Source organism: Puntigrus tetrazona, chromosome 16 (genome assembly GCF_018831695.1).
Source record: "Puntigrus tetrazona isolate hp1 chromosome 16, ASM1883169v1, whole genome shotgun sequence".
NCBI classification, from domain to species: domain Eukaryota; kingdom Metazoa; phylum Chordata; class Actinopteri; order Cypriniformes; family Cyprinidae; genus Puntigrus; species Puntigrus tetrazona.
This window is the reverse complement of record NC_056714.1, coordinates 26,249,749-26,275,998: the sequence shown is the minus strand read 5'-3', so window position 1 is coordinate 26,275,998 and position 26,250 is coordinate 26,249,749. Positions and strand designations below refer to the sequence as shown.

Genomic DNA, 26,250 nt, shown 5'->3' with positions numbered 1-26,250 from the left:
CGACCGGATGGAGACATTTTCAGCAGATTCTCCTTTTTGGGTGAACTATTCCCTTTAAACGAATCATGACAATTACGCCATTGAAGCCGCGTACGTGTGGGTTGTTTGCATTATTGTACAGTTGCGAACAATCCTTCGACATACAATGAAGTCATTTAGTAAATTTCCCAACTGGGGTGTGTGGAAACTAATGCCATTGCACCTACTAGAGTTTGCAGGTGGGGCCCTAGAAACCACGAGATGGCATGAGTTTACAAAAACATCTCAGTGACAGGACCGAGCATGACTTATAAGCAGAAACAACACGTCTAAAGCTCCGCATACATCACTAGAATTACATCTGACAGGCCCGACATCGTAAAATGCTACAACTACGGGTTCACCAAAGAGCTAAAGAGAGCGGCACGACTGAAGAGGGCCAACAATAGGGTTTTGTGACATTGAAAGAACGTTTCGTAAAGTCCAAATTTGGACTATTTGACTTCAAATCAAAGCGTGGGGATGAGAGCATGGTGTTTACACGCCTATGTGAACTAACTGCAGCACCCACATGACTCAAATGTTTATTTAGTTTCATTTGACTCATTTTACCTTCATTTAAACGAGCAACCCTGACTCTGATTTGCAACGATTCCCCGAGTGAGAACGCTGTGGGAAGCTTGAAATAAATATTCATTTATAATACAATGCTGGATAATTAGTTAAAAACATTGAGGCACTAAGACTGAACAATACTTCTGCAGCACTTGATTTTACTCACTTGTACTAATGCATTATTAAAATAACAAGTTTAGTTTATGCACTTTGAGAAAACATAACAATGAATGATTGTATTTTTATTAACTAACATTTCCTGAGATTAATAAATACTGTAATATATTGTTTATTCATGTTAGTTAATGCATTAATCTTAATGCTTTAGTGGAAAAAAAGCAATGCACCTTTAATATTTAATTAAAATTTCTGTTCTGTACTCTTTTGTTAAGCAGCTGCCTGGCTAATCTTCATATTATTTCACTTCATTTATATTTTCTCACCTTTCGGGGTATAATAACAGCTCTACTCGCATTTTATGTGACATAAAAATAAATTTTAATCACTGCAATATCATTTCTCATTATTTACTTTGCTGTGCTAAATACCTTGTGCTTGGGTGCATTTTAAACTTAAAAAAAATTCTGTAATAAATTTCATTATTTTATAATGCAGTGTGGGATCTATAAGATAAATAATAAAGTAAAAAATATATAGAAAAAAATTATATCTTAGATTTTTTTTTCACTTTATGTAAATATAATTTGAGGTAAATAATATTTTGGGACATTATTTTAATGCAAAAAAAAATTTAAATCCTAATGGTCCTAAAAAAGATATTTCCTAAAATTGTTATACATTTTGAATTGAAATATCGCTTTGAAAAATAATCAACACACTACATGCTCTGTGTGTGGTGATTTTTATATTATATATATATATATATATATATATATATATATATATATATATATATATATATATATATATATATATATATATATTTATTTATTTATTTATTTTATTTTTTTTTTTTTTTTTTTTCCACTAATTAGTCTAATTACTAATTACACAATTTGAATTAATGATTGCTTTTTCAGCTATGCACTTTTATTTCCAGGGTTGATTTTATTCAAAACAATACGTTTTTATATGAAGGTTACCCTGCCTTTTAATATAATTTTTTGTTTGTTCATCTGACTAATTTTAAAATGACATTTATCTACGGATTTTATTGTTCTATTCTCCTCCTTAAAAAAAGTTACATATATATGATTACATCTATAACCTAAAAAAAGAGGCAAACACAAATGATCAGTGTCTTGCAGTCATTTTGCCACTAATAATGATTTAGTTTGTTTACTTCAGTTATTAGTGAAGAGCTTCACGTGCAATCAAAGTCAATATGACTTGAAATATAACATATGAATATTTAATTGTGTTTCATTTGTAATCAAGCTGTAATTTAACTGTTAGGTTATACAAAAAGTGTTTATTACAAAAAAATGTAAATTTTATCATCTATGTAAAAAGCCAATGAATAAAACGTAACAGTGAGATTAAGCCATAGGCAATATTTGAAGGATAAAGCATAACATATCACACAAATTGTTGGTTTTGTCAGTGTCAAATGTGTATTAATTTATCAATGAAAGAAACAATAATTTAATTCCAGGGTTTATAGTTTCAGTCTTGCAGAAGGGCTGGATTTGGATTAAAACCTGGGCAGGTTTGTAGGGTGAGGCATCATTTATTAGAAAGCCGCCCAGACGCCTTTTCATTCACCTCAGACACACGGAGAAACTGCAGATTATTCTTTTGTCAAACGGCGTTCATTAGAGGTACTTTTCTGTCTGTCATTTAAACAGAGCCACCCGGTTTGAGATATCTGTGTGCGTCGATGAAGACGATGTTACTGTTGTTTAAACTGTTTCTATTTCTTGCTCAGCTTGTGAAAATGGAGCCCTTGTCTGCAGCAAACACGCAGTTCTCTCTCAACCTGTTCAAGAAGATCGGCGGAGGAAACGCTTCGGGAAATGTCTTCTACTCTCCGATCAGCATCTCCTCGGCTCTGGCCATGGTGTCTCTCGGAGCTAAAGGAAACACGGCGGCGCAGATGTTTAAGGTGACCTCGCAATTATGCACTTATCACGGACAGTTTTTTTTATTTTAATCTAAAAACAGAAGTGAGAGTTGCGTCCTGCAAATTCAGGGATGTGCGTCTAAAGGAAACCCATGGAATGCTGCCACATTCCCGCTCAGAGAAGTGACTAATGTGGGAATTTTTTGTTTTGGCGTAATGAGCTTTGGGCGTGTACAGACAAGAACATTGTGGTGAAACAAACAAAACTTGTTTGAATTTCTTAGTTTTGCCAATATTAAAAAAAAAAGAAAGTTTGTAAGCAGGCTGTTTTGGGTCACCATTGACTTCCATAGTATCTTTTTCCTACTATGGAAGTGAATGGTGACCCAAAACTAATCGAGGGTGACTAAATGATGACAAAATTTAAATTATTGGGTGAACTATTTCTTTAAAGAGCAGCACACGGAAAAAGACAATCATTCTTGGGTATTAGATAGGACTGAATGAATCAGCTGAATAAATTAAGATGGCGTTTGATGCACTATTTTAAACTATTTGACCAATGCGTTCCAAAAGACGTTGAATTTATCAGCACAGTGAGGTTGCCCTTTTTAATTCTACAAAAAAATGCTGTAGGTTTTGGGTTTCACTAATCCTGCCAAGCCTGATGCTGCGACTCCAGCTCCTCAAGGGCAAGCCCAGAAACCCCAGATGCTCTGTGGAGTCAAAGGTCAACACGAACCATCAATGACTCAACAAACACAGACGTTTGAGATACCTCCTCAACTCAAGGTTTAGTATGAGTATTTTCATAATAAAATTGTACTCTCATGACTGCAATGACAGCTGAATTCTGGTGCATGTAGATTTTGGGTTTATCTAAACTTGATATTACTGATGCCAACAGAAATCTCCTGCTCAGTCAACGCCTGAACAAAAGACTGAGGAACAAATTCATTCCAGCTTCAACAAGCTCATGAGTGAACTGAAGAAACCAGGAGCCCCGTATGTGTTGAGTCTCGCCAACCGCCTCTACGGAGAGCAATCCTACCAGTTTGTGGAGGTAAGACTCAAAGCAAATAGTTCAAGGAGCTGGAAACGACCTCTTAATCAATCGATTTGCCATTTTGTTGTGTTTCAGAAATTCCTTAATGATGCAAAAAGATACTACGAAGCCGGACTGGAGGAGGTGGACTTTAAAATGAAATCCGAGGCTGCACGTGTCAACATCAACAAATGGGTGGAGAAAAACACACAAGGTGAAAACAACCAGCAAGTATAATATTTTATGTTTTTGGCAGCACGAGGTACAACGGAAATGGCAATGTTTGTCTACGCTGGCTCTTGGGTTGAGCTTTAATAAGCTATTTACAAAAAGATCAAACCAACCAGTCTAGTTCAAACCAATGCTTAAAGTGGCCAATGCACGTTTGTATTTTAGGGAAGATCAAGGACTTGGTGCCACAGGGAGCCATCGATGCGATGACGAGACTGGTCTTGGTGAACGCCATCTACTTCAAGGGGAACTGGGAGAAGAAATTCCCAAAGGAAGCCACCAGAGATGGACAGTTCAAGCTGAACAAGGTGAGATTTTGAGCTCTTATTTTCTTTTTTAGGTAAAATAAATTAAGTTGTAGTAACAGGCATGAAGTATAAGGAGTTGTGACATGTCCATTGGTGCTTGGCAGACTCGCACTAAACCAGTGAAGATGATGAATCAGAAGACAAAGTTTCCTCTGGCCTTGATCCCGGAGATTGACAGCCAGGTTCTGGAGCTGCCGTATGTCGGGAAGAATCTCAGTATGTTGATCATCCTTCCTAACGAGATTCAAGATGAAACCACCGGCCTTCAGAAGGTGAGACAGCAGAGATTAAAGATCTATATGTTAACAGCAAATACATGTGAAGAGTATTCATGCTTTTTTTGTGTCTTATCCAGCTTGAAAAGGCACTGACTTATGAGAAGCTGATGGAGTGGACCAAACCCAGCAAGATGCTTCAACAAGAAGTTCAGGTATCTCTGCCCAGATTCAAGATGGAGGAAACCTACGACATGAAGAGTCTTCTGATCAGCATGGGAATGGAGGACGTGTTTGACGGGAAGAAGGTCAATCTTTCAGGCATGACTCCCAACAATGATCTGGTGGTGACGAAGGTGATCCATAAAGCCTTTGTTGAAGTAAACGAGGAAGGAACCGAAGCGGCTGGAGCCACCGGAGCCGTCGTGGCCATTCGTTCATTTGCGCAGATGTTTATTGCAGATCATCCGTTCGTTTTCTTCATCCGTCATAATCCCTCCAACAGCATTCTGTTTTATGGACGCTTCTGTTCTCCTTGAAGATGGCAGTGATGAAGCAATGATTCTAATTGTATGTTTCCTTTGATAAATAAAGTCTATTAAATAATTGAGTGAAATTGTCTGTATGCATTTACCTTGAAAGCCCTGACTCTTGAGTCCTACACAAAATAGGCAAAAAAAAAGGACATAGATCAATTCAGTGGCATGGTGACACACAATGCAGAATTCTTAGCCTACATGACTATAACATATTATTATATAATTTATATAATTATGATTAAGATTGACTATTTATGAGTAATGCAGTTGTTGTTTTTTTTCAAGTGCTTACACACAAAAGCTTGCACCAAATCTGCAAAACCATAACTCTCAGCATTTTACTCAATTTTTAAATTCATAAAACACAATTCTCTATTTAACACAAAAATCTAACAGGAATTCATTTTATGGCAAAAGTGTTTGCAAATGATTGCCTTTGAGATGTGTTTTTGTTATTTCGAATGCAGTGCCTCATTTTGCAAGAGATGGGAGGCATTTTGTGCGTGCAATTCTTGAATTTGTGTGTAAAGTTTTGTAAGAAAAGAGGCAAAGTTTTAGAAATGTGTGCAAGCAAATGAAAAAACATTTGCATTTTTTTAATGACAAATGGCAATCAATTTACGTTCTGTGGTATTCCAAGTGGATAAATATATCAATGAATAATAGGAACGTTTATATTTGTATCATTGTTATTATTATTTTAGAGCAATTTTAAGACTGAATATACCAGTAGGCTGGATTAAAGTTAGTTAATTATAGGGTGAGGCATCATTTATCAGATTGACACCCATAACTGTAGACTCATTTATCTCAAGATACTGCATCATTTCTGCTGATTATTCTAGGTAATGCTTTTGCTGAACTTTTCTGTTTGTAATTTAGAGCTAACAAAACTAACAGCTGGTGTTGAGGATGAAGGTCTGCTGTTATTTCAACTACTTCTATTTCTTGCTCAGCTTGTGAAAATGGAGCGCTTGTCTGCAGCAAACACAAGATTTTCTCTCAACCTGTTCAAGAAGATCAGTGAAGGAAACGCCTCAAAAAATGTGTTCTACTCTCCGATCAGCATCTCCTCGGCTCTGGCCATGGTGTCTCTCGGAGCTAAAGGAAACACATCAGAGCAGATGTTTAAGGTGATCTCGCATTTATGTGTTTTTTTTAATGACCAGTTGTTCAGAATTCAAAACGTACAACACTCTGTAGGTCCTCTGCTTTACCGATCCTCCCAAACCCAGTGCTCCTCATTATTCAGCTGAACAAACTCATTCAAGCTTCAACAAGCTCATGAGTGAACTCAACAAACCAGGAGCCCCGTATGTGTTGAGTCTCGCCAACCGCCTCTACGGAGAGCAATCCTACCAGTTTGTGGAGGTAAGACTCAAATAAATAGTTCAAGGATCTATAACTGTTCTGAACTCTAACTGGTCTGTCCGTGTTAAGTTTCATAAACTCCCTCTGGTAATTTTTTTTATTTTGTTCACATTTTTTCTGAAAACAAACATAAATAGTACTGAAAGTCAAAATATTAAATGTCATGGAGGAATATTTACTGAATAATAAAATATTTTGTCAAGGTGTAAACATAAAGATGTTTTATGGTCTATTTGTAAAACCTGATTACTTTTGCGATTTCTATTGTATTATATGCCAATAGTTAAAGCTCCAAAATAGAAAAAAATCTGAGGGTTATTAAAGACATTGTCCTTTTAGATTTAGTTTTTTAACACATTTTTCTTTTTTAGCGTCCAAAGAGAATATGACTCCATATAGTCCATTATCTATTTCTTTCACCAGTAAACCTCTGGTTGAGCTGACACGGAATAACCCTAATTTAATTTGCACCTCAGTTCATTTGTTGTGTTGCAGAAATTCCTTAATGATGCAAAAAGATACTATGAAGCCGGACTGGAGAAGGTGGACTTCAAGAAGAAATCAGAGGCTGCACGTGTCGACATCAACAAATGGGTGGAGAAAAAAACACAAGGTGAAAAGCAGAATTAACTTATTTTTGATTAAGTTACACTACACTCAATGTTTGGCTTCGTGTGGCTCTTGAAAATGAACTGTAGTTATTTAAAAAATAATGTACACTTGTATTTCAGGAAAGATCAAGGACTTGCTCACACAGGGATCCATCGATGCGATGACGAGACTGGTCTTGGTGAACGCCATCTACTTCAAGGGGAACTGGGAGAAGAAATTCCCAAAGCAAGCCACCAGAGACGGACAGTTCAAGCTGAACAAGGTGAGATTTCATCTTTTAAGTTACATTTATATTTTACATTTAGTCATTTAGCAGACGCTTTTATCCAAAGCGACGTAAAAATTAGTTGTTTATGCAGTAACCGTCATCACGTGAGTTTCAGTGTGTTTCCATTATGCTTGGCAGACTCAAACTAAACCAGTGAAGATGATGTATCAGGAATCAAAGTTTCCACTGGCCTTGATCCCGGAGATTGACAGTCAGGTTCTGGAGCTGCCGTATGTCGGGAAGAATCTCAGTATGTTGATCATCCTTCCTAACGAGATTCAAGACGAAACCACCGGCCTTCAGAAGGTGAGATGGCAGAAAAATAAAACTCCCAAAATGGGGTTTTCACAACAGAAGAACCATTTTGGATTTCAAAAAAATCTTCAGTTCTTAAAAGAAAAAAATTCACACCATTTTTTCTCTTATCCAGCTTGAAAAGGCACTGACTTATGAGAAGCTGATGGAGTGGACCAAACCCAGCAAGATGCTTCAACAAGAAGTTCAGGTATCTCTGCCCAGATTCAAGATGGAGGAAACCTACGACATGAAGAGTCTTCTGATCAGCATGGGAATGGAGGACGTGTTTGACGGGAAGAAGGTCGATCTTTCAGGCATGTCTCCCAACAATGATCTGGTGGTGACCAAGGTGATCCATAAAGCCTTTGTTGAAGTAAACGAGGAAGGAACCGAAGCGGCTGCAGCCACCGGAGCCGTCGTGGCCAATCGTTCATTTGCGCAGATGTTTATTGCAGATCATCCGTTCGTTTTCTTCATCCGTCATAATTCCTCCAACAGCATTCTGTTTTATGGACGCTTCTGTTCTCCTTGAAGATGGTAGTAATAAAGATAGTAATGTTCTTCTGATAAATAAAGTCTATTGAATATCTGAAAATAAATGTTTGTGCATTTACTTTAACAGCACTAACTCTTTCGATCTGACACAAAACAGGCAACACAATGAAAAATAATTGTAGATAGGCAGATAGAAGTGTACAAACACAGTCCATAGTGAATGTAAATACTAGTTTTGCTCACCTCTAAAACAGTTAATTGGCTAGATATGTTTCTCTACAACTGAAATAACAGAACGAGATTGGCTAAAATTGGTTTAAATGCAGGAAAAACTTAGTTTTTCCCCAATATTTAAAGTTTTTATGCTCTTTACATGCATTTATTGTCATTGGCAGAGCCCCTTCTGGTGAACAGCTACATACATTTTTGCAGAAACTTGGGTTGCATGTCTGTTGTGGTAGCTTTAAATGAAAAAAAAAAACTCCAGGAAATAGTTCCTTTTGTGGCCACTTCAGTAGCATCATCAGGTTTGATAATTCACTTGCATAATTATTAGGCTCTATTTATGTTACATAATATAATTGTGTAATTATATAATTGTCTCACCAGGAACAAGGAAATAAGTATATGATTATTTTTTTTTTACTGGAGGCTGGACTTGGATGGAAAACTCATTGTTTTAGGGTGAGGCATCATTTATTAGACTGACTCCCACCACTGTCAAGTCATTCCACACAGACGCAGAGAATCTCATTTCTGCCGATTATTTCAGGTAATGCTTTTCTGTTAAAGGTATTTTTTTGAATGTTATTTAGATGGCGTATCAACACAGCAATGTAATGTATCATTTAAAACAGATCTAATAGAACCAACAGTTTGTTTTAATGATGAAGAAGATCTGCCGTTATTTCAACTATTTCTATTTCTTGCTCAGCTTGTGAAAATGGAGCCTTTGTCTGCAGCAAACACAAGATTTTCTCTCAACCTGTTCAAGAAGGTCAGCGGAGGAAATGCCTCAAAAAATGTGTTCTACTCTCCGATCAGCATCTCCTCGGCTCTGGCCATGGTGTCTCTCGGAGCTAAAGGAAACACGGCGGTGCAGATGTTTAAGGTGATCTCACACTTATGCATTTTTATGGTTAGTTGTTCATACTTGAATATAGATCTTTACTGGCATCCCATTTACATGGGAACTTTCTATTGCACAAAAAGGTGTTTATATTGGAAAATGTTCTTCAGTGTTAATAAATGCAATTCACACTAAGATAAAAAAAAGGTTCTTTTAAGAACTAAAAGGTTTTTTGGGGAACCAAAAAAAAACCTTTTGCATCAATGTAAAACGATAGATAATAATCAATAATGCTGTGTAGGTGCTCAGCTTTACCAGTCCTCCCACACACTGCGGGACGCCAGTACCTGATGTTTCAATGGACCAAACTCATTCCAGCTTCAACAAGCTCATGAGTGAACTCAACAAACCAGGAGTCCCGTATGTGTTGAGTCTCGCCAACCGCCTCTATGGAGAGCAATCCTACCAGTTTGTGGAGGTAAGACTCAAATAAATAATCGGCAACTTTCATTTTATTGCATCTCAGTTGATTTTCTATGTTATAGAAATTCCTCAATGATGCAAAAAAATACTATGAAGCCGGACTGGAGAAGGTGGATTTTAAGAAAAATTCAGAGGCTGCGCGTGTCAACATCAACAAATGGGTCGAGAAAAAAACACAAGGTGAAAATCAGCATAATTTGAACTTTACATGTAGTCTACACTGTATTTCAGCACTGTAACACCTTCATGTGTTACATAGCTCTTTGGAAGTTAAGGGTTTGATATACTTTCAGTAGTTTTGTTACAACCTGTTCTTATATAAATTTGTATCTCTGTGCACATTTTATTGCACATTTCAAAGAGAAACGTCCACTGAGTGTCACTAAAATACAGGTTCAATATGTGAGCCCTGGCACAATTTTATTATGCTGATATAGGCATGTATTGTGGCAGTTTCAGCTGTGTAATACTATGCAACATATAATATTTGGCCCTGAAGTTTACAATTCTATCAGAATTGATTCTTTAATAATGTCCCTTTAAATCAATACTCAAAGTGAAAAATGTCCATTTGAATATCAGAGAAGATCAAGGATTTGTTGCCACCAAGAAGTGTCAGTGAAATGACAAAACTGGTCTTGGTGAACGCCATCTACTTCAAGGGAAACTGGGAGAAGAAATTCAAAAAGGAAGCCACCACAGACGGACAGTTCAAGCTGAACAAGGTAAGATTTCTTGCTCATATTTTAAACAGTCATGAAATATGAGGACTTCTTTCTATTGATCTATTAATGCTTGCCAGACTCAAACTAAACCAGTGAAGATGATGCACCAGAAGTCAAAATTTCCTCTGGCCTTAAACCCAGAGATTGACAGCCAGGTTCTGGAGCTGCCGTATGTCGGGAAGAATCTCAGTATGTTGATCATCCTTCCTAACAAGATTCAAGACGAAACCACCGGCCTTCAGAAGGTGAGATTGCAGAATACACCTTCTAGGTGCATTTTTTCTAGTTGCTGCTTAAACATAAATAATTTGAGTTACTGTCTGCACGACTATTGAATGAAATTCACAAGATTTTCTTATTATACAGCTTGAAAAGGCCCTGACCTACGAGAAGCTGATGGAGTGGACCAAACCCAGCAAGATGCTTCAAGAGGAAGTTCAAGTATCTCTGCCCAAATTTAAGATGACAGAAACCTACGGGTTGGTGCAGTTTCTGCGCAGCATGGGAATGGAGGATTTGTTTGATGAGAAGAAGGTCAATCTTTCAGGCATGACTCCCAACAAAGACCTGGTGGTTTCAGAGGTGATTCACAAAGCCTTTGTTGAAGTAAACGAGGAAGGAACCGAAGCGGCTGCAGCCACCGCCACGGTCGGTCTAACAGCTTCAATGCCAGTCGACCCAAAAATCTTTACTGCAGATCATCCGTTCATTTTCTTCATCCGTCATAATCCCTCCAACAGCATTCTGTTTTATGGACGCTTCTGTTCCCCTTGAAGATAGTGATGATGCATTTGATAAATAAAGGCTCTAGATAATTGGTCTACTCACTTGCTTTCACTATATTGAATCATGACTTCTGACACAAAACAGATTACATAATAAAGATGTACCAGTCATGTCAATAGTTTTTTGTGTAACGAAAATGGCTGCGAACAAAATTATGACAAAATAAATAATAAATAAATATGAGATGAATAAAACAGTTTATCGTGTTTTTAGCATATACATTTTTTCAAATGTTATTTTATGTTTGGTTTTATAAGTGGATCTTTACTATTCCTAAACCTTTACTCACCAAAGAGAGCATTTTGACGTATCATCTCTTATTTACATCTTGTTTGTTGCAATGAGAGGTTTCAATGGTCATTTTAAGCAAAGTCAAAGTCAAATTTAATGTGCGATATGCAGGGTTCCTACACATTTTCCATTTCATACTTTCTTCAGATTTTCAGGCCACATTTAACATAAACAATTCTTAAAGCATTGTTTTAAGCTTTATATTTGGGAGGTACAGTATTCTGTGAATTCTATTTTTATTTTCTGGGCTTTTTCATAAATAATTTTGAAGTGAAAACATACAGAGCCCCTAAAATAATAACACTAATAATACAATACAGACTTTTGCATGCATACAAGAAACTCTATGTGCCTTTGAGAAACTAGTCATATGCTTCCAACTTCTAGTTTCATACAACCTATTTCCTTTGTGCATCACTTCAATCTTCAAACTTCAATCTAAAAACAGGTGCATTATAATAAAACTAGTGCATTCATACATGAATAAAGAGACATACTTGTTTAAAATGTGTACCTCTAATATTAAGTCCTAATGTCCAATTTAAGCAGGACATGACATGAAATCTGAAACATGTCTCTTTAATGCATACTACGTTGAGGCCAAGAAACCACATTGCAAAATAAGTGCAGACTCAGTGTGCAATGTCCTATATGCTAAGGTTATTGGTTTCTCATGTGCACATAAACATTAGTATTTAGAAATAGAAATAGCTTTAGAAACAGTCAGCATTCACATTCACAGGCACATGCTTTTTACATTGCTATTTGAGCATGAAAAAACAACATTTATGTGACCGCTGTTGTCATATTTCATCAGCGATTTCATTTTGAAATGTCTTTTGGCACAGCAAAGAAACTGTTGCGGTAAAAGGATATGTTTTTTCATGTGTGAAAGAGGCAGGTGTGGCTCACGAGTCATTGGCTCCTGACTGCAGAGCTAATATCTGTTATGGGCCGTGCGGACATCGGGCTTAAGAATGACAAATTGCGAATGATATAATTTAGATTTATCGATCTTTCCTTTATTTAACTTCTATGATAGGAGAGAAATGAAAACTGATTCATCCAGTTTATCTTTGATGGTGTTCCAAGTGGATAAATATAACAATATCTAATAGAAACATCCATTTATATTTTAGGCTGGACCTGGATAAAGAGTTTAGGGCGAGGCTTCATTTATTAGCAAGACACCCATAACAATTGCTTCATTCGCGTCAGACCCACTGGGAAACTTGATCATTCCGGGTAATGCTTTACTGAATTCTGGTTGTTAGAGGTACTTTTCTATATGCAGTTTAGACGGTATCCTGCGCAATAATACAATTTATTAACGTTAATTAAACCGCTACTATTTCTTGCACAGCTTGTAAAAATGGAGCGCTTGTCTGGAGCAAACACGCAGTTCTCTCTCAACCTGTTCAAGAAGATCAGCGAAGGAAACGCCTCAAAAAATGTGTTCTACTCTCCGATCAGCATCTCCTCGGCTCTGGCCATGGTGTCTCTCGGAGCTAAAGGAAACACGGCGGCGCAGATGTTTAAGGTGGTCTCACACTTATATATATTTCTGGCCAGTTGTTCATAATTGAAAATGCATTATATGCAACAATGCTCTGTAGGTTTTGGGCTTTACCAGTCCTACCGAACCCAGCGCCGCGACTCCAGGGTCTCATCAACAAGCCCAGAAGCCCCAGATGCTCTGCGGTGTCAAGGATCAGCATGAACCATCAGTGACACAACAAACACAGAAGTTTGAGATACCTCCTCAACTCAAGGTTTGGTATAAGTATTTACACGATCGCAATGACTTTATGTATTTTTCATAGTGGTGCATATATCCTTGGGGATTAATTGTGACATTGCTGATGCAAACAGAAATGTCCTACTCAAGCAGTACAAACTGAGGAGCAAATTCATTCCAGTTTCAATAAACTCACGAGTGAACTGAACAAACCAGGAGCCCCGTATGTGTTGAGTCTCGCCAACCGCCTCTACGGAGAGCAATCCTACCAGTTTGTGGAGGTAAGACTCAAAGCAAATAATTCAAGGTGCTGGAAACGACCTCTTATTCAACCGATTTGCCATTTTGTCGTGTTTCAGAAATTCCTTAATGATGCAAAAAGATACTACGATGCCGGACTGGAGGAGGTGGACTTCAAGAAGAAATCAGAGGCTGCACGTGTGGACATCAACAAATGGGTGGAGAAAAAAACACAAGGTGAAAACCAGCATGAACTTAATTTGAATTTACACTTTTTTTCTGTACTTTAAAGGAAACGTCTCGCACAAAACTGAAAATTCTGTCATTATTCACTCACCCTTGATTAGTTTTGAGTCACCATTGACTTCCATAGTATTCTTTTTCCTACTATGGAAGTCAATGGTGGCTCAAAACTTTCTTGATTACAAACTTTCTTCAAAATATCTTCCTTTGTGTTCAGCAGAACAAAGACTACTCGAGGATGAGAAAATGATGACAGATTTTTCAGTTTTTTGGTGAACTCTTCCTCTAAGTCAAGCAGAATTAATTTTAAAGTGCTGAGTTGCAATGTTATTTAAGAATGTTTTTGTTTTTCAAAAAACAGGGCTTAAGGTTAAAGTAGCATTTGATTTAATATAAAACAGTTAAAAATGAATATTCCATAGTTTTTTTTCGCGAACACCTCAGAACATTCTGAAACATTTCAGAACATTTTCAAAACATTCCATTAATAAACAATGAATACACTGCAACAACAAAACATTACTTTGCATCTACCGTTTGGCATGGCCTTGCTTATATGGCCACCAAACAGGAAGTCTCTGGAGAGGAAGCAGAGGGAGCGAAAACAGTCTGAGCAGAGGTGAGAGCTCCCTCTGCTGACCTGGCGTTAACCATTTGTTCATAACTTCGAGAGAACCTTCCAGAACATGCCCTGTTAGCTCTTTAGAGTTAAAAGTTTTAAAATATTTTTGAATTTATGAATTTTGCCCATTAGGTTTACATCTCTGTAAAAACGTCCGTAAAAAAGCTCTGTCGTGAGCTTTGAGGCAGAGATGCTTTAACAGTACTGTTGGTGATTAATTTGCGCTCATACTGAATGTGAACCAGTCCAAACCAATGCATAAAGTGCAAAATGTCTATTTCGATTTCAGAGAAGATCAAGGACTTGCTTCCACAGGGATCAATCGATTCAATGACAAAACTGGTCTTGGTGAACGCCATCTACTTCAAGGGAAACTGGGAGAAGAAATTCCCAAAGGAAGCCACCAGAGACGGACAGTTCAGGCTGAACAAGGTGAGATTTCATGCTTTTTTTGAAATATTTTTAACAGTCTTGATATATGAGGATATGTAACATATTTCTATTGATCTATTGATGCTTGCCAGACTCAAACTAAACCAGTGAAGATGATGCACCAGAAGTCAAAGTTTCCTCTGGCCTTAATCCCGGAGATTGACAGCCAGGTTCTGGAGCTGCCGTATGTCGGGAAGAATCTCAGTATGTTGATCATACTTCCTAACAAGATTCAAGACGAAACCACCGGCCTTCAGAAGGTGAGATATGGTGTTTTAATTATGTAGAATTGCTTAACCATATAAATCCTGCATCATATATAGATAGATAAGGCCTAAAAAGATCGAAATGACCAAAAATGGTCTTTTTGCTGTGAAATATTTACTTATTTTTATAAAGTAAATGTAAAACAAATTTTGTTTAAAATATCATCTTCATAGAAGCATTTAAATATCATCTTTAGTCACACTTATTACATTACCAGACATCAGAAATAATTTCATCATATGTTTTGGCTATTATAAATGCCAGCAAGCACAGCATATTTTTGCTCATACATCAAGGAAATTTCTTTCCTTCCTACTATATAAGCCATAAAAACCTGAAGTGTCAAATATGATACTCAATTAAAAAAAAGAAGTTAATATTGTGTCTAAACTTTTGATAAATTGTTGAAAATTTACCATGAAATTGTCCTTACTACTGTTTTTTGAATTTGCACGGTTACTGTAAGAGTTGTTTCTATTTGTAATTTTGTATAATTCTCTTGTAAACTTCTATTCTTTTACCTTTTGTATATCTGATCACAAAAATGATCACATGATTTATGCTGTACAAACATTAACACTACTTTCTTTTCATCCAGCTTGAAAAAGCACTGACTTATGAGAAGCTGATGGAGTGGACCAAACCCAGCAAGATGCTTCAACAAGAAGTTCAGGTATCTCTGCCCAGATTCAAGATGGAGGAAACCTACGACATGAAGAGTCTTCTGATCAGCATGGGAATGGAGGACGTGTTTGACGGGAAGAAGGTCAATCTTTCAGGCATGACTCCCAACAATGATCTGGTGGTGACCAAGGTGATCCATAAAGCCTATGTTGAAGTAAACGAGGAAGGAACCGAAGCGGCTGCAGCCACCGGCGTCGTCATCTCAACAATGTCAATACCATTACCCCCCAAAACCTTTACTGCAGATCATCCGTTCCTTTTCTTCATCCGTCATAATCCCTCCAACAGCATTCTGTTTTATGGACGCTTCTGTTCTCCTTGAAGATGGGAGATTATGATGCAGTGTTCGTTCTAGTTGCATGTGCTACTCTGATAAATAAAGGCTCTATTAAACCACTGGGTGTGTATAAATACATAAATATTGTGTGTATATATCATTGATGACTTACGGCACTGAGTTTTGATGCAACACAAGCTACAGAATGGGGAAATATCCATATGTTTTGGGAAATAATTAAAAGGTTACTTCATATAAGAAAAAAGATCTCCCTAGTCATTTTGGTTATATACTGAATATAGACCGCCGTTGCAGGTCTCTTGTGATAGAGCTGAAGAAAAAACGAAGTCTTAACCAAAAAGTCTTTGGCTTTATATGTTTTATATGTGATTATATCACCAAGGAAAAGGTGTTTCGTGACACATGTATCCACGTCTCATGATGTGTGTTTGCAATCTGACATGCCCACACTGTAGAAACTACACAGATCACGATCACTACATGAACTGTTAATAACTGTAACTAACTAAATATTCTTTAGATAAGCAGGGTAACGCTTTGCTTGAAGGGGTGTGCGTAAGGCTGACATGACACCTTCATAATCATGACACGGCGCGTCATTAAACACAAAGGAGGTTTTATGCATGTTTATGATGACTGCCATACAGTGTCATTCACTCAGTTATGTCATTTGCAACGAAAAGATAACATTATTTGACCTATCTCAAATAATGTCATCTTTGATTTTTGAAGGTGTCACGTCAGTCGTATGCACACCCCTTCAAGTAAAGTGTAACCAAAAAGTTTAACGGAGACGCCTCCTCCCACCTTCATCAGCTAAACCGTTATCGACATTGTGATCAAACATGACTAATTATAATTAACACAATTATGTTTAATCTTTCTTGTATGCCGTTTTTGTTTCTTCACCTACACAACCCGTATTTACTGCAAACAAAAAGTGAAATGAAGAATGAATCACTCAGTTTTAATGACACAAATTAATATTAAAAACTATAATCTGTGTTTTACAGGAACGCTGGACTTGGATTAAGAGCTATTGCTGTTTTAGGGTGAGGCATTTTTATCTTTTCAGTTTTTTTTTTTGTTGTTTTTTTTCCATTCTGCTAATATGTTCTAGTTTCCATAAGGGAAATTTGTGAAACATTTGTGCATTATTAAAACCCAAAAGCACACAAAAAGCCAACAATACACATAATATACAATAGCGGGTAAATTAGAAAAATAGATTAGGAAGAGGAGGGGAAAAAACATCCTGCATCCCAGCTGGAAGATCTGTGCTTGACAAATAAATATAAGCCTATAAAATTACACAAACCAATAAAATATTCATATAATAAACTGTGCAGCAAAAATATTAAGTTATGCAGTTAAATCTCAAAATATTAAGAGCTGAGTGGGGGTAAAGTGAACTGTGAAGCTGCCTGGAGGACAAACACAAATACTTTTTATAAAGATGCATATGGAAATTGTCACAAACACACCCACCAGATCACCGTCTCCCACGCCAATCACCCGCTCATCATCTCCGGAATTCTAGCCACCTGTTCACCACACCTGTTAGTAATTAACTCACCTCCACATATACTCCAGAAACCCAGTCTTTCCTCGGCTGGGATTGATGTTACGTTCTCCTGCTTCTGTCTGCACTCTCGAACTCGTTCTTCCTGTGACTACCCCTGCTGATACGGACTACCCACATTTGAGTATTTGTTTTGTGTTCCACTTTGTTTTGAGCTAATGTTTGCTCGGCGTTACGCCAATCCTAAGTTGCATTAAAACGTTGCCAGTATTTTCCTGCCTGCCTGCCTCATCTCTCCTCAGACCGTGACAGAATCCCAGCCCTATATAAAACGAGATGGAAGAAGACGCCAACACGGAACCCACCAGCTCGCGAATCCGCTATCCGAGATCGCCGCAGCGATCCACGCGCTTTGTCCAGACCCACTCCAGCCCCGGCATGTCCTCGCCGACCGATAAAAGGGAAACGTGCAATGGTTTTGTGCTCCAATGTTCCCTATATCTGGAGTCACAGGCGCACAATTCACCTCTGAAGCAGCCAAAGTCACTTTTATCATCGCACTGTTACACGGACGGCGCTGCAGTGGGCGGAAGCCCTCCACTCAGCCCGGAACCCTGTCGTGAATTCAGCCTCGAACTTCCTGGCTCATTTGAAGGAGGTATTTGGACCCATTACCTCCCGACTTTCGGTACATGATGAACTGTTTAATCTCCGACAGGCAGACGCGCGGGAATTCACGATTACGCCATTCGCTTCCGAACTCTGGCGGTGGCTAGTGGCTGGAATGAGCCGGCGCTACTCTCCGTGTTCCGCCGGGATTACAGCCGCGCCGCCAACAAATGGCGATTTTTGAGGATACCGTGGGACTAGAAGCGCTAACAACAAAGCGATCCATATTTCCCAAAACCTTAATGCCTGTGTGGATACCCGTCAGCCACCAGCGCCATCTACCTCACCGCCTCCGATTTCAGCCGACGAGCCCATGATTACGGACACCTACCATCTCACTCCCGCCGAACGCACCCGCCGACTTGCTGCCAACCTATGTCTCTACTGTGGACACCCGAATCACCGCCTCAACACCTGTCCTGTCCGGCCCCCGCGCCCAGCGGTGAGTACGATTCGTTTCACTCCTCAAGTTACCAATCTACCCCATATATCTGGTACATTGATCCATGCCAACCACCTCTTCCCAGTTTATATCCTCGTGGACTCCGTGCCGCTGAAACTTCATCTCCTCGAGGACCCTCCATAGACACCAGATTCCCTCTCACCCAAATGACACTACCTACAGCATCAGCACCATCCAGGGAACCCCGCTGGGCCGGGGCCGCGTCCACCGCACCACACCACCTCTCACCCTGCAGATCGGTCAGCTTCATCTGGAGGAACTTCAACTCCTCGTCCTAGAGGACGCCGTGGTGGATGTCGTGCAGACCCTGGTTGGAACAACACCAGCCTGACATCCTCTGGAGAACCGGTGAAATCCAAAAATGGAGTGCTTTCTGTTTCCAAAACTGCTTGAAGAATCTGCCCCTGCCTGTTTGTAATTCTCCTTCCATACCCGTAGGATCCACTTCAGTGGAGAGTCCGGAGCCCGAGCACGACACGCCAATTCCCGAACCGTACCTGGATTTCCAGGATGTGTTCAGCAAGTCGGCGGCCACTCACCTTCCTCCACACCGGCCATGGGATTGCGCCATTGACCTACTACCAGGTGCCAAACTTCCCAAAGGTCATGTCTACCCCTTATCGGTCCCGGAGAGGGCAGCGATGGAGGAGTACGTGGAGGAGGCCCTCCAACAAGGTTTCATTCGTCCCTCTACCTCGCCAGCCGCTTCCAGCTTCTTCTTCGTGGCTAAGAAAGACGGTGGCCTCCGACCTTGCATCGACTACGAGTCAAATTTGCCTATCCACTTCCTCTTATTCCTGCCGCTTTGGAGAACCTTCGTGGAGCCACCGTCTTCACAAAACTCGACCTCCGAAGCGCCTACAATCTTATTCGTATCCGCAAAGTGACGAATGGAAAACAGCGTTCATCACTCCCACCGACACTACGAATATCTTGTCATGCCGTATGGCCTCGCCAACAGTCCCTCAGTGTTCCAGGACTTCATGAATGAGATCTTCCGAGACATGCTAAACCGCTTCTCATCATCTATATTGACGACATTCTCATCTACTCCCGGATCTTCCAACTCATCGTCTACACGTCGTCAAGTCCTAACCCGCCTGAGATACCACCACCTCTACCTCAAACTGGAAAAATGCAGCTTCCACCAATCCTCAGTTCACTTCCTGGGCTATATCAATCACCCCTGCGGGCCTCCAGATGGATCACCAGAAGACCCGGGCAGTGCAGGAGTGGCCGAAACCCAATTCAATAAAGGAAGTACAACGTTTTCTCGGATTTGCTAACTTCTATCGATTCATTCCCGCCTTCATAGTAACCTGTCTGCTCCCTTAACCTCTCTCACCCGTTCCTCCAACAGACCTTTCACCTGGACCCCTGAGGCACAACATGCGCCCAAACCCTAAAGGCCGCTTTCTGCACTGCACCCATCCTCCATCATCCAGACCCCAACAAGCGCTTCGTGGTCGAGGTGGATGCGGCTACCCTGGGAGTCGGTGGCGTCCTCTCCCAGTGGCATGGCGAACCTCCTGTACTCCGTCCATGTGCGTATTTCTCCCGCAAACTGTCCCCGGCGGAGCAGAACTACGACGTGAGGCAACCGGGAACTCCTCGCCATCAAGCTCGCACTGGAGGAGTGGCGGCACTGGCTGGAAGGATCCCAGTTCCTTCGGTTATCACCGATCACAAAAACCTCCAATACCTCAGAAACGCTCAACGCCGGAACCCCCGACAAGCCCGTTGGTCATTATTCTTCACACGCTTTAATTTCACCATCTCCTACAGACCTGGCTCCAAGAACGGCAAAGCCGACGCGCTCTCCCGTATTCATCAACCTGATCAGGTACCCGACTCACCCGAACCTATTCTTCCTCCTCATATCTTTGCCGCTCCTATAGTGTGGGAACTGGAGGACCAGATCCGTGCCGCCAGCCGCGAGGAACCCGCTCCGCCGGGAGGTCCGGAGGGCCGCCTATATGTACCATCTCGCCTGCGCCTCGCCCTCCTGGACTCCGCACACACCTCTCCGGGAACCGGGCATCCTGGCAGGTACCGAACCCTCTCCATTCTCTCCCAAAGGTTCTGGTGGCATGGATGACACAAGACGTTGCTAGGTATGTCCGCTCCTGCCCAGTTTGTGCTGTAACCTCTACACCTCGTCGGCTCCCGGCAGGCAAGCTCCAACCTCTCCCCATACCCGAGCGGCCCTGGTCCCACATCGGAATTGACTTCGCCACCGATCTACCTCCCTCTGACGGCCACACAGCTATATTAATAATAGTAGACCGGTTCTCTAAAATGTGTAAATTTGTCCCTTTACCTGGTATTCCCACAGCTCTGGACACCGCTCTGGCTCTCTTCGACAACATCTTCCGAAACTTCGGACTACCCAAGACATGGTGTCGGACCGGGCCCGCAATTCACATCACGGGTATGGCGAGAGTTCTTCCGTCTACTGGGGGTGACAGTCAGCCTCACCTCCGGGTACCATCCCCAGGCTAATGGCCAGACGGAACGTAAGGTCCAGGAGCTTGCCCGATACTTGCGCGCTTACTGCCACCAGAACCAGAACAGCTGGAACCAGTACCTGCCCTGGGCCGAGTATGCCCAGAACTCACTCCGCCAGGCCACCACCGGGCTCACCCCATTCCAATGCGTGCTGGGTTACCAACCTCCTCTGTTCCCCTGGTCGGGTGAGCCCTCTTCGGTTCCGCAGTGGACTACTGGTTCCGGGAGAGCGAGAGGGTGTGGGACTCAGCCCATGTCCAACTTCAACAGGCAGTGCGACGCCATCAACACCAGGCGGATGTCCGTCGGTCACCTAACCCCATCTACCAGCCGGGAGAATTGGTTTGGCTCTCCACCCGAGACATCCGCCTTGCCCTGTAAAAAGCTGAGTCCCCGGTACATCGGTCCTTTTCCCGTGGTCCGGCAGATCACCCCTGTCACCTACCGGCTCCAACTACCACGTCAATATCGCATCTCACCCTCCTTCCACGTTTCACTCCTGAAAAAATTCACTAACCCTGTTCTTCCTCCCTCCACAGACGCGGAACTACCCCCCCCACCTCCCGAGATCGAACCCACCGAGAACGTCTACCGGGTCCAGGAAATCCTCGGCTCTCGGCGACGGGGCAACCGCCTCCAGTACCTAGTGGACTGGGAGGGATTCGGCCCTGAGGAGCGGTCGTGGGTAAGCCGCGATGACATCTTGGACCCGACGCTCCTCCAAGACTTCCACCAGGCCCATCCAGAATGCCCAGCTCCACGTCCCCGTGGCCGTCCCCGTCGCCGTTCGCGGGTGCCAGGAGGCACCCGTAGAGGGGGGGGTAGTGTCACAAACACACCCACCAGATCACCGTCTCCCACGCCAATCACCCGCTCATCATCTCCGGAATTCTAGCCACCTGTTCACCACACCTGTTAGTAATTAACTCACCTCCACATATACTCCAGAAACCCAGTCTTTCCTCGGCTGGGATTGATGTTACGTTCTCCTGCTTCTGTCTGCACTCTCGAACTCGTTCTTCCTGTGACTACCCCTGCTGATACGGACTACCCACATTTGAGTATTTGTTTTGTGTTCCACTTTGTTTTGAGCTAATGTTTGCTCGGCGTTACGCCAATCCTAAGTTGCATTAAAACGTTGCCAGTATTTTCCTGCCTGCCTGCCTCATCTCTCCTCAGACCGTGACAGAAATGCATCATTATTCAAACACATTTGAATATTTGGTAACAGCATTTGGTAATATTGCTCTGTCAAAAATGAATAACTAAGTATTAGTGATCAGTTCTAGGTGTAAGTTCACTTTTGTTAGCTAATCTATATTTTTTCACATAACAACTGCCATCCAAATTAATTTGAATGCATAAATACATTGTAGTATTGACTCAAGTATTAACAAATCCTTCAGAAAGCATTACTATTCATTTGTATTTGCATTGAAAACACAGTCATTCTCTAGTAAAAACTGAAATTATAGTGAGGGTTATACGAGTTATTTTACAGTAATGACTCAAGCATTGCCTCTTTCTAAAGGAATTAATTCGCTTTTATGAATCAGTATTTTAAAGTGAAGATCACGGTAACCTAGTAATGACTCAAATCCATCAGAAAGGAATTACTATCTGTCTTACTAGGAAGTTAGCATGATCTTAACTCGAGTCATTACTATCCAATATTTCATGTAAAGGATTTCAGTCATTACTAGAGAGTTATTGTGTTATTCACTTTTAAAATCCGAAGGATTTGTATACTTGACTTGATTTGATCCACTTTAGAAATTAATTATATATTATGCATGATGCTAACTGTGACAAGATGACTGACGGGTCGCTTTGAACAGGATTATGAGGAAGACTGGAGCTGTTGCAAGTTTACTTTATATACTATGATTAATATACTATGATTAATGTTAATACAAGTCATATTTACTACTGGTAAATTAAATCATTATAATACTTTAGAGTTCCGAGAGGGGAAAACAATTTTTTTTTTTCCTGCAAAAGCTAGATCACAGTGTTTTTTATGTTAAAGTCAGGCGTGTCAATGAAGGAGCATTTCAAGAAGTGTGTAAGCTTTATACACGGCAAAACTAATTCTGATTAAAATCATCAGAAAGCTGAGGGATCGATCAACAAACGAACGTAAGAGAGAGAGAAAGAAGGGGATGGGATCTGGAAATGTCCTCAAGCGAGACTCGAACTTGGGACTTTAAATATATTTGGACTTCAATAAATGTTTCCGCAAGAAATCTGTTCTTTCTGACAGCAAGCACTGGACTGCAAAGGCAGCATTACTCTGTATATACACCCGCCTCGCAAAAAAACATTTTATGTGTTTTGAAAATACAAAAATAATAAATACATATTTTAAATGCATCTATTTGAAAAGCTGCCCATTCCTGTTTACAGTACATAATGTACTATATTTCCACAATTATGTAATTATATGACTTATATAATTATGTATAATTTATACGACATGTAAAAATGTTTTTGGTGAGGTGTGCATCCTCAACACACATAGTGTAACTCACTTAATTTTATTCAGAAAAGGAATTGCTCGAGGTTTGTGGTCGCAATAATTTTTTTTAACGTGCTACTTTCGCCCTCATCAGCTGATGTTGTTGCCGTTACAGGTTCGTACGCACATGATGATTAAGCATGACTAATAATAATTAATACAATCATGATTCATGGTTCTCGTACTCAGCTTTTGTTTCCTCAGCTACACTCTTAATTTACTGTAAGCAAAAAGTGAAATGAAGAATGAATCACTCGGTTTAAGTATACCAATTAATATCAGAAGCTATAATCTATATTTTACAGGAAAGCTGGACTTGGATTAAAAGCTATTGTTGTTTTAGGGTGAGGCATCATTTATTAGACTGACATCCATAACCATCGGCTCATTCGACACAGACACTTAGAAACTCGATCATTTCTGCTGATTATTCCAGGTAATGCTTTTACTGTACCTTTCTATGCATGGAACGTAAACGGCAAATCTACACTGTAAAATGCATTATTGATTTAGACAGAACTAACAGCTCGTGTTATTGATGAAGAAGATCTGCTGTTGTCTATTTCTTGCACAGCTTGTGAAAATGGAGCGCTTGTCTGCAGCAAACACAAGATTTTCTCTCAACCTGTTCAAGAAGATCAGTGAAGGAAACGCCTCAAAAAATGTGTTCTACTCTCCGATCAGCATCTCCTCGGCTCTGGCCATGGTGTCTCTCGGAGCTAAAGGAAACACGGCGGAGCAGATGTTTAAGGTGATCTCGCATTCATGACTTACTTTGTGTGGTCAGTAGTTCAGAAGATATATACGTATTTATTTATTTGTGCAGTGCATTCACAATAGGCGTTGAAATGATCAGAATGCTTATTTTTATCGGTTCTACCTCAACAAATCTGTAGGTTTTGAGCTTTACCGATCCTCCCAAACCCAGTGCTACGACTGCTCATTATTCAGCTGAACAAACTCATTCAAGCTTCAACAAGCTCATGAGTGAACTCAACAAACCAGGAGCCCCGTATGTGTTGAGTCTCGCCAACCGCCTCTACGGAGAGCAATCCTACCAGTTTGTGGAGGTAAGACTCAAATAAATAGCTTTATTTTGTTTTGTGTTAACTGTGCAACCTGATTATATTACAGAAATTCCTCAGTGATGCACAAAAATACTACGAAGCCGGACTGGAGAAGGTGGACTTCAAGAAGAATTCAGAAGCTGCACGTACCAACATCAACAAATGGGTGGAGAAGAAAACACAAGGTATACCAGCATGTGCATGTTGGTCTTCATAACTGTATGAGTTAAGCTATTAAAGAATTCGTCTGAAAGCTCATGACACAATTCCAATGGAAATGTGACCTTGATGGCTGGATAAAATGATATTTAAATCACCGTTTCATTCATAATGTTGCCATTCGAATTTCAGAGAAAATCAAGGATTTGTTGCCACCAAGAAGTGTCAGTGAAATGACAAAACTGGTCTTGGTGAACGCCATCTACTTCAAGGGAAACTGGGAGAAGAAATTCAAAAAGGAAGCCACCACAGACGGACAGTTCAAGCTGAACAAGGTGAGATTTCTTGCTCATTTTTTAAACAGTCATGAAATATGAGGACTTCTTTCTATTGATCTATTAATGCTTGCCAGACTCAAACTAAACCAGTGAAGATGATGCACCAGAAGTCAAAGTTTCCTCTGGCCTTAATCCCGGAGATTGACAGTCAGGTTCTGGAGCTGCCGTATGTCGGGAAGAATCTCAGTATGTTGATCATCCTTCCTAACAAGATTCAAGACCAAACCACCGGCCTTCAGAAGGTGAGATTGAGGTTGCTGCATAGACTGCATATAAATCATTTGAGTTACTGTCTACACGACTATTGAATGAAATTCACAAGAGTTTCTTATTATCCAGCTTGAAAAGGCCCTGACCTACGAGAAGCTGATGGAGTGGACCAAACCCAGCAAGATGCTTCAAGAGGAAGTTCAAGTATCTCTGCCCAAATTTAAGATGACAGAAACCTACGGGTTGGTGCAGTTTCTGCGCAGCATGGGAATGGAGGATTTGTTTGATGAGAAGAAGGTCAATCTTTCAGGCATGACTCCCAACAAAGACCTGGTGGTGACGAAGGTGATCCATAAAGCCTTTGTTGAAGTAAACGAGGAAGGAACCGAAGCGGCTGCAGCCACCGGCGTCGTCATCTCAACAATGTCAATGCCATTACCCCCCAAAACCTTTACTGCAGATCATCCGTTCCTTTTCTTCATCCGTCATAATCCCTCCAACAGCATTCTGTTTTATGGACGCTTCTGTTCTCCTTGAAGATGGTGTAGTGATAATAGCGCTTGTAAATAACGGTTAAATAAAGTGCTATGACTTTATACTTGCTCCGCACTGATTTTTGAGTTCTACTATAAAACAGTAGGGCTAAAACTGTGTTACTCGTGTATAGTAATTCATTCGTGATTTTTCGAAAGAGTTATTCTTATAGTTTTTGCTTTGAAATGTGACTGGACTCCAGCACAGTATGAAATTAAATTGAATTATATGTGAAGGCTATTAACTGTGAGATTTTAGATGCATAAGATGCAGCAACAATCTTAACTTATCCTACTGAACGAGTTTCTTCACCACTAGATAGCAATAGAGATCTTTTTAACCCTTTTTTGGGAAATAATGTTTCAGGGAGCAATCATTTTCATGAT

At 40.4% G+C, this 26,250-nt stretch overlaps 5 protein-coding genes across 5 annotated transcripts; all 5 read left to right on the top strand.

The window, feature by feature from the left end:
• The first annotated feature begins 2,307 nt into the window (after window positions 1-2,307).
• Window positions 2,308-5,006, top strand: LOC122360092 (leukocyte elastase inhibitor-like). Its single transcript, XM_043260419.1, has 8 exons — window positions 2,308-2,375; window positions 2,483-2,659; window positions 3,254-3,409; window positions 3,525-3,680; window positions 3,759-3,876; window positions 4,059-4,201; window positions 4,306-4,473; window positions 4,557-5,006. Exons 2-8 carry the CDS (start codon window positions 2,492-2,494, stop codon window positions 4,953-4,955), a joined length of 1,308 nt encoding a protein of 435 aa, XP_043116354.1. The 5' UTR covers window positions 2,308-2,375; window positions 2,483-2,491; the 3' UTR covers window positions 4,956-5,006.
• Window positions 5,007-5,853: 847 nt separating this feature from the next.
• Window positions 5,854-8,066, top strand: LOC122360606 (leukocyte elastase inhibitor-like). Its single transcript, XM_043261374.1, has 6 exons — window positions 5,854-6,088; window positions 6,159-6,326; window positions 6,822-6,939; window positions 7,058-7,200; window positions 7,345-7,512; window positions 7,637-8,066. Exons 1-6 carry the CDS (start codon window positions 5,921-5,923, stop codon window positions 8,033-8,035), a joined length of 1,164 nt encoding a protein of 387 aa, XP_043117309.1. The 5' UTR covers window positions 5,854-5,920; the 3' UTR covers window positions 8,036-8,066.
• Window positions 8,067-8,649: 583 nt separating this feature from the next.
• On the top strand, window positions 8,650-11,255 carry LOC122360603 (leukocyte elastase inhibitor-like). The gene is made up of 7 exons (XM_043261372.1): window positions 8,650-8,770; window positions 8,933-9,109; window positions 9,369-9,545; window positions 9,613-9,730; window positions 10,133-10,275; window positions 10,353-10,520; window positions 10,642-11,255. Exons 2-7 carry the CDS (start codon window positions 8,942-8,944, stop codon window positions 11,047-11,049), a joined length of 1,182 nt encoding a protein of 393 aa, XP_043117307.1. The 5' UTR covers window positions 8,650-8,770; window positions 8,933-8,941; the 3' UTR covers window positions 11,050-11,255.
• Window positions 11,256-12,365: 1,110 nt separating this feature from the next.
• LOC122360602 (leukocyte elastase inhibitor-like) lies at window positions 12,366-16,023 on the top strand. The gene is made up of 8 exons (XM_043261371.1): window positions 12,366-12,597; window positions 12,716-12,892; window positions 12,969-13,124; window positions 13,225-13,371; window positions 13,450-13,567; window positions 14,485-14,627; window positions 14,720-14,887; window positions 15,493-16,023. The coding sequence occupies exons 2-8, from the start codon at window positions 12,725-12,727 to the stop codon at window positions 15,898-15,900; spliced, it is 1,308 nt and encodes a 435-aa protein (XP_043117306.1). The 5' UTR covers window positions 12,366-12,597; window positions 12,716-12,724; the 3' UTR covers window positions 15,901-16,023.
• An 8,116-nt stretch (window positions 16,024-24,139) lies between these two features.
• Window positions 24,140-25,907, top strand: LOC122360605 (leukocyte elastase inhibitor-like). Its single transcript, XM_043261373.1, has 6 exons — window positions 24,140-24,307; window positions 24,453-24,626; window positions 24,691-24,808; window positions 24,975-25,117; window positions 25,195-25,362; window positions 25,460-25,907. Exons 1-6 carry the CDS (start codon window positions 24,140-24,142, stop codon window positions 25,865-25,867), a joined length of 1,179 nt encoding a protein of 392 aa, XP_043117308.1. The 3' UTR covers window positions 25,868-25,907.
• Window positions 25,908-26,250: the final 343 nt, after the last annotated feature.